Source organism: Ptychodera flava, chromosome 8, assembly GCF_041260155.1.
Source record: "Ptychodera flava strain L36383 chromosome 8, AS_Pfla_20210202, whole genome shotgun sequence".
NCBI classification, from domain to species: domain Eukaryota; kingdom Metazoa; phylum Hemichordata; class Enteropneusta; family Ptychoderidae; genus Ptychodera; species Ptychodera flava.
Window position 1 is genome coordinate 40,403,689 of NC_091935.1, and position 7,961 is coordinate 40,411,649.

A 7,961-nucleotide genomic window follows, 5' to 3' on the forward strand; every position below is an offset into this window, starting at 1 on the left:
GTTTGAAATGGAAGAACTTTCAATTGTCCTTTTTCAACCGTAGTTCAGCATGCCATTCCTGTAGAGAACCTTTCAGTGACTATCAAATCTATAAATGGCTAGTACAGATAATATAGTAAGGCAATAAAGCACACCCAGTGATGGTATACCACAAAATTTTTACCAATTCATGACATATATGCACGAGCAATATAGAGTGCATATATGAAGTGAACTGGTCAAAACTGATTGGTATACCATCTCTGGGTGTGATTTATTGCTATCATATCGTAGCAGTATATTGAAATTCTAGCATGAATGTCAGAAAGATTTTTGCTCTTTCCAAAAGGTATCACATGTGCCAACTGTGGTATATCGCGAATATACCACGGTTCTTTACGCATCTCGACCAATTAGATCACTGTATTTGCACCATCAATATATTGTTATGATATATTGTACTGTAACTTGTATGTCAATCATTCATTTTGGACCAAACAAACCTTTAAAGTTTAAGAATTACATGGACCATAATTTTTCCCAGTTCTTTCAATAAGAAAACAGTAAATGCATTGAGTATACTATACTGCAGTGTGCTACTGATGACATGATGACCATATAGCAAAATATGAATGTATCATGATTTGCGGTAAGTTAAATCATTCAAATACATGGTTTGCTGGGTTAAACAAATGACTGCTAAGATACATGAAATGTTGAAGATGACCAGAACTTGCCAAACTGGTACAAACTGATGATGAATATCATTCTCTTCAATTTCAGAATGGTCCATTACCATTCAACAATTTGAATATACAGTAGCATGGATAACAAGGGAAGTTCTGGCAATCCTAGCATTTATTGAAGCTCTGTTTGATCCAAATATTAAATGGAGAACTGGCACATTCCGGCTGAAATGGGGAGGTCAAGTAATGGAAGTCAAAGATGAAGACGCTTCAAAAGGATGTCGGTGTTATTTGGTATGACAACAAATCTACAAATTACAGTCTTTTTGACAAGGAATACTTCTGATACTGGTCAGGGTTATACTGCCTCAGTTTTTCTCAGTTTCAAACTTTGTGCGTTGAAACAGTTTTCAACCTGAAAATGAAAAAAGACATTGATAGAAAACTGTTATATGATATTTTCAGTCAGAATTCCCTGCTTCAATCCAAAGTCAAGTTTTTCTTTTTTGTAGCATGAACATCAGATTGACAATGGCTGCAAGATATTCTCACCGTTCACTGCAACTACAGCAACTTATTTATCCTTTGTCATCAGTTTTGACCATGAAGGGTAAATCCATTAGAAAATTAAGAAATCTATAATTATAGATAGTGTAGATAAGTAAAATGTAAACCCACAGATTAATCTGTCTTGTTTTATATGTATACAAACTAGATCATAATGAGAAGTACAATAGAATATTGTGATCTCTTCACTGCTGTAGTTTTGCATTTACCCAGTTGTTACGTAAGGTCAAATTATTCAAGAAGTAAATAATTTAAAGGTTAAACTCACACATTGTTTGGCTTGACGTCTAGAACACACAATTTATTTCAAGATTTGTAGGGCTTCAAAACTTTATTACAAATAATAGCATTTTCTGGCAGAATTTGGCCAGAAAATCAGAGAAATTATATTTTGTTGGCTAAAGTATTCTGAGCTTGGAAAACCAGATAGTCTTGCTCTGGTTTGATGCGTTATTTGCATACAAGGAATTGTTATTAGATATGACATTAGCCATGCCATGCTTTTGAAAGCATAAAACAGCTCAAAGATTTACATAATGATTAAAAATTGTAAAGAGAGTATGGTTCTGTAGACAGGAGTAGATGTGATTAATATATGTGATAACTTTTTTAGTTGAATAATGAGATAGTGTATGAATTATTATAAATTTGACATTTTTTCAATTCCCACAGTATTCTTGTTGTACTATAGTGCCAATTAAAGTACAATAATTTACTGATACAAGGGGTTCTTGAAGGCCATTAGAAATTAATTTATTGAACACAATAGCACATATCTTTGAAACATATTTTGAATTTGTATTTGATGATGTGTTGTTTGTATATCTGTGGGTTCTGTACAAGTTCAATAGTGAAACAAGCAAGTAGAATTGACATTATGGCGTCATCTTACCTCAGCAACATTTATAACAGTGTATGTAAACAACTTAGTAATACTACGCTATCATGCATAAACGTAAATTGGAATCACTCTACAGACCTGGTTTTGTAAAAACCCTGAATTTCTCAATGGTCACAGTTTAGCAATATGAATTATTTGGATGATGACAGGACTGTTTGTATCATTGAAATACTCTTGGTGAGTAATCTCTTGTGTTACATTAATTTTCATCAGCCAGGATATAACAATGTAGCATTAGTGTTACATTAATACCCTAGCATAATATATCCATAGAGTTACAGGGACATTACCAAATCTCTCACTGTCTTTCAAGGTATCACACTGTTCTTCAGAGGACATAATTCCTTTGTCTAGTCTTTTCAACTTTAAGTACAACTCATCTGTGCAGCTCAGGCTATCAGTATTTGAAACTTTTTAAACAGGTTGTATAAGGTCTAGTTTACTTTGGTGCTTTTGATCTTCCAAGTGACAAAACAAGTTATTAGTTGTCTTTTGTACATTCTTTACTCCAGTCATGTTATCATAGTCTTTGTTTTTTCCTTCTTATAAAGAATGTAAAAAACCTAGAATATAGAACTGATGATTCTCATCTTAGTGAAAGATGATGGAACACTCTTGAAAGAGAACAATTTGCAAGTATTTATTGGAGATGTAATAAACAATGCAACATGAAGAAAGGTTGAATGACCTTTATCAGATCCCATAGCTACTCAAATAGTCGGCCACTTAGAGACAATTTCATGCAATGGAAGAAGCTATGTGTGTTTATTATTTCTTACCAAACAGAGGAAAGTTAAAGTGGATAAATCAATTGTTGGAGCCACTGTGATCGCTTCATTCACACTTTACTTGATACAGCCTAATTTCTACCCTACTGATAAATACTTTGGCGAGTGTTGTATTAGTATTTGTGAGCTGAACAGCAACTTTACTGTCCTTTACTTTCAAATCTCATTCAAAAAGCAAGAATCAGAAATATTCATCCTTTAAGTTTTCCTATCTTTGTTTCTCTTGAACAAATATCAAAAACACATTGCCATGAAATATTAGTAACAGCATCTGTTGAAAATGACAAGTTTAGCTGAAAAGTTGAACTTGCAAAATTGTATAGATACTGAATTGAATTTGGGGACTTCATGTCCTGCTGGATGTTGATACAGATGATATTCAAGAGAATTGAAAACCTTGCAGTTCAAATGTAAACCTTGTTGTTGGCAATGAAATTTTGATTTGATTTGTGATTTACTGATGTCATTATCACAGCTGTTTTGTGGGATAAAATCCCAGTGTGTAAGTTTGTAGTCTGTTGTTGATTGTGCAAGGTTGGTTCACAAAGAATATAAAGGGAGTATGTTTTTTTTGCAAGAATATTGCCTGAATTTTGTTCAAAAAGTGCTCAAAGAATTGACATACCTTTGCACTCTGCTTCTCCCTTGCTTGTCTGTGAATTAATGCATGATTAATGCAAATAAATATTTACATTCTAGTCAAGTCTTGCCTATCGAGTAGAATGCTAACAAAGTCAGTTTAGCAATTTAGAGTTACAGTAATCAAGTGTATTCTTGATTTGAATTGTGTGTTATTAATGTCCTGTTAATGAAGATTGTAGTAACAAAAGTGGTCAAACCAGTGTGACAAAATGAATAAATGATTTGAATAAAGAAAAGGTAACTCTGTCACCACTGCCATTGTCACTTTTCCAATGGTATATTTTTAAAAACTTCTTTGAAATGAAAATGTGGAGACAGCAGTACATATACTGTAAATACTTTAAGAAAAAGTGTGTGATAGATAGATTTGCTGTCAAGCAAATGCTAATCTAGTGAGCTCTGTTGCAGAAATGTTGGCATCAATCATAGTAAAAGTTGATTTTTAAATTTTTGACTGCAAGCAAATGTAAAGTGTAAATGTATATGAATGATGAAATATTTTGACATTTCTTTCCATGATAATATAATTGGACATATTTCTCATTACAATTCACATTGTTACAGCTACAGCAGAATGAGAACACCATTTCTGTTTTTGAACAAAATCTTGTAATTTGGATCTAAAAATGATTTAAAAGTTACAATTGTACTGAGAAAGATCTTGGAGATACCTATTTCTCTTTTACCATTGATCAATGTGATGAAAGACAGAGCATAGGTAATGATGTCACATTGATCAATGTGATGAAAGACAGATAGCATATGTCATAGGTAATGATGTCACATTGATCAATGTGATGAAAGACAGATAGCATATGTCATAGGTAATGATGTCACATGTGTATTAAATAGTGCAATCTTTGATTGAGTTGCTCTGCAGACTGATTACTACATGTAGGTGATACTGCCCAGGGTGACCACATGCATAAAGGTTTGGTTAAGTTCTGTAGTAAATTTTAGATGTAGGATCATTTTGCGTGCCAAACCTGTACAATGTACATTAATTGAATATTGAATGAAGTTTGTCAGTTCTTTCTGTTTTATGAACAATTCTCACAGAAGTATTTTTCGCCTGAGCTATTGCCACTTGTAAATTTTGGACACAGTATTATTGGTTGTGGTTGAAGTTGACCCATGATCATGATACATCTCAGATGTAATACCATTACTATGCATATGCCACTCATACTTGCACATGTTCATTTGTTATTCTCATTATTATTATTACTTATTATTGTGATTGTCTTGTGGCAAAACTAGCAATTTTCAATAGTGTCTTGGAAAGTAACAAGTCCCTGTAATAATGGATGTACTGTATACTTCACAGCATTACAGTACACATACATGCAGTTAAGATCTACAGGGAATACATCCACCCTATTTAGATTCGAATATTCGTTTCCAACAAAACAATCTTAAAGAAAGTAATTTGAAATGGACTGATGAGGTGAGAATATCAAAATGTCAAAATAATATGGGTTGGAAATGTACTGTAATTTCAGTAGATAACCATTTACAGATTTCAGACCAACAAAGTCAGTTCCATTGTTTTGAAAACAAATAATTGTTCCATTTGTAACATTGCTATTAGAACAGTCAGCTCAAGAATCACATGACGTATTGGACACATAAATGTGAAAATGTATTGTCATTGTGTATCAGGAATATTTCCATCAAACTCTTTTGTTAGCAAACCAGATAAAGAAACTGCAATTTTTTTAACCCAAATGTAACTCTTTTATTTGAAAAACTACAGCTACGTAACATGCCAGGGATGTAATGCTTGCAATAACTATAGGTTTTTTAATGATATGAAGATCACATCTACAGAATTTTATTTGATAAATGAGATAGTTTTAGTCAAGTAATTTAAAACTTAAATAGTTAAAAGTTTACCTTGGCAATTTGTATATATGACAGCGTTTATTGGATAATTAGAGAAAGACAGACTTTGGAAGTGTCTAGACTTACAAATCAAAGTGATCAATACATGTGTTATGACTTGCCTTATCAACTCAGTGTATTTATGATGGTCAGTGTGACTACTTGCCCTGTACACTGTGAATAGGGTGAACACAGTGGATACATACATTGAACAGACTGTAGAAAGATGAGCTACAGATCACTGTTGAATACCTAGATAAACTTTGGGGTTTTTTAAGTAAACAATTGTAGTGATCCATTTTATACAAAATGTATACAATAACACTTAGGACATTGTTTTAGCCCAGATGTTCACTATTTATATATTCATATACATGTACTTTGTAGCATTGTTTTTATGTCAGTGTTGATGTGTTTAAATTATTCTTTGATATGCTATTCAAGTGTACAGACTGATAAAAATATTGTGCTGCAATTAATGTTGAGTCTGTACAAGATTTTTACAGTGTTTGAAATGTCTTCAAGTCATAACCATATGATTATGAACAGATGGTCAGCAAACCATGTGACATGACAATGGTGGTCGGCAAACCATGTGACATGACAATGGTGGTTGGCAAACTTTGTGACATGACAATGGTGGTTGGCAAACCATGTGACATGACAATGGTGGTTGGCAAACCATGTGACATGACAATGGTGGTTGGCAAACCATGTGACATGACAATGGAAGATGAATGACAACACTGTTTAAGATACATGCAACTGCACATACCACTAAATCTGAACTTCTATCAACTACTTCACATTTAATTTTTGATGTTGCTTGTATTAGATATATTTCAGTTACACTAGTCATTTTATTTACTCCTCTTGACACACTGTTTTATTTTCACATATAAAATCCTACTCTGTGCAGTCAAATGTTTTGTAATTTGTAGTGTATTAATTGTGAATATCATTCAGAATTTGTCAACATCTCCACATTTTCAAATAAATAATATTCTTCCACATGCAAAATGTAGTGTCATTTATTTACAGTGTGTTTCTTGGCCAAAGTGCTTCAAAACAAATAAAAAACCCACTGGCTTCATGCCAGTGTATAAAGACACAACCTGACAAACACAGAATGGAAAGAGGCATCTAATGTGATTGTGCAAAAGTGACAGTTGTTTATCAGAATGTAGTGATTTTGTGGTGAACAAAAATCCCAAATGACTTGAGCTGTGAATCCATTGTGATATAGTCCTTGCTGCACAGACTGAGTGACATACACTGGCAAGCAAAATGCGATATCCTTTGGACACAATACAAATCTGAGTAATGTAATTTATGTGCAAAAACATGCATTGATGAATTTTGCATGGAAGTACGTGTATTTGTATGCATGTTTTCAAGTATGGTCTTAATTTTTTAGCAGTCTATTGGAGTTGCCACTTTCGCCTCTTTTTTGGACTTCTCTCCAGTTTAAGAGATGAAGTCAAGCTGAAGTTTGGTAACTTTAAAGATATTGCCATAACATTAGTTACAAATTGTTCATTTGTCAATACTTCATGTCTAAATGAGAAGTTAGCTTTCCATATAAACTTGTTATCGACTGACTGAAATACCAATAGCTGGGCAAATGTTCATAGACAGCATTCTTTAAGACCTCTGTAGAGGGCGCTAAAATAGCCACCTGCTGATCTTGGAAGGAAGCAGTCATTACGTATAGCCTTGGGCCAGAGGTATTGAGTGATCAATCAGAAAATAAAAAGCTACCCCAAGGGATCCTCAAATTTTTTTAGAGCAGAGAGATCGGTGGGGGAGGATGTTGCTATCACACCAGGAAAAACCTTGGTGGTGAAATGAATTGCAATAGTATTGTAATTCTATCATCTGGATTTCCTGTGTTTGCAATTCACAAAATTTCATGTTCTTGTGTTGGAACACAGTCCCTCTATCCATGGATAGAGGGACTGTGTTGGAAGTAGCGGTGCACACACATAGCATCACAAGATATCATCTCTTTTAATAGTTGGTGATTGATGAACAAATTTGTTCAAGGCAGTATGTGACACATCCCAGTTACTAGGCCTATAATGCAATTGCACCGTAATCATGATAATTGTGTTGCAGCCACATGTCTAAATCAAATTCTAATTACATTTCTTACCAATAATGTTGTGGCTAATTGTAAAGTTTCATAAATGACACTAATACAAGTGAGTATCTCCTCATCTATTTGATCTAGTTTCCATAGGTGATGTTTTGTAGAAATATATATTCACATCACCTTTCTCAAGTAAATATATTGTCATTAGTTCTATTGCAGTAACATTTGGACAATTTATCAGAATTTCAGTATTTCATGACCTGGCCTTCAAAAATGCTTGCGCGAAAAATGGCAGCCCTCCCCGCCGTAATTTATGTCCAGTCCCTTATTCGATTGTACTGTATATTTTCAATGTAGTTTAGAAAATTTTTCCACCGAATTGTGCCTTACTTAAGTTTATATCCTTTTTGCTACAAGCT

The 7,961-nt window shown here is 33.5% G+C and overlaps 1 protein-coding gene across 1 annotated transcript in view; it reads left to right on the forward strand.

Annotated features, from left to right (window-relative positions):
- Positions 1–6,458, forward strand: part of LOC139138107 (ceramide glucosyltransferase-like) — a 41,098-nt gene extending 34,640 nt beyond the window's left edge. The window contains exon 9 of the mRNA XM_070706330.1: positions 763–6,458. Coding sequence (XP_070562431.1) covers positions 763–965 — 203 coding nt within the window. The 3' untranslated portion in view covers positions 966–6,458. The remainder of the gene's footprint in view (positions 1–762) is intronic.
- Positions 6,459–7,961: the final 1,503 nt, after the last annotated feature.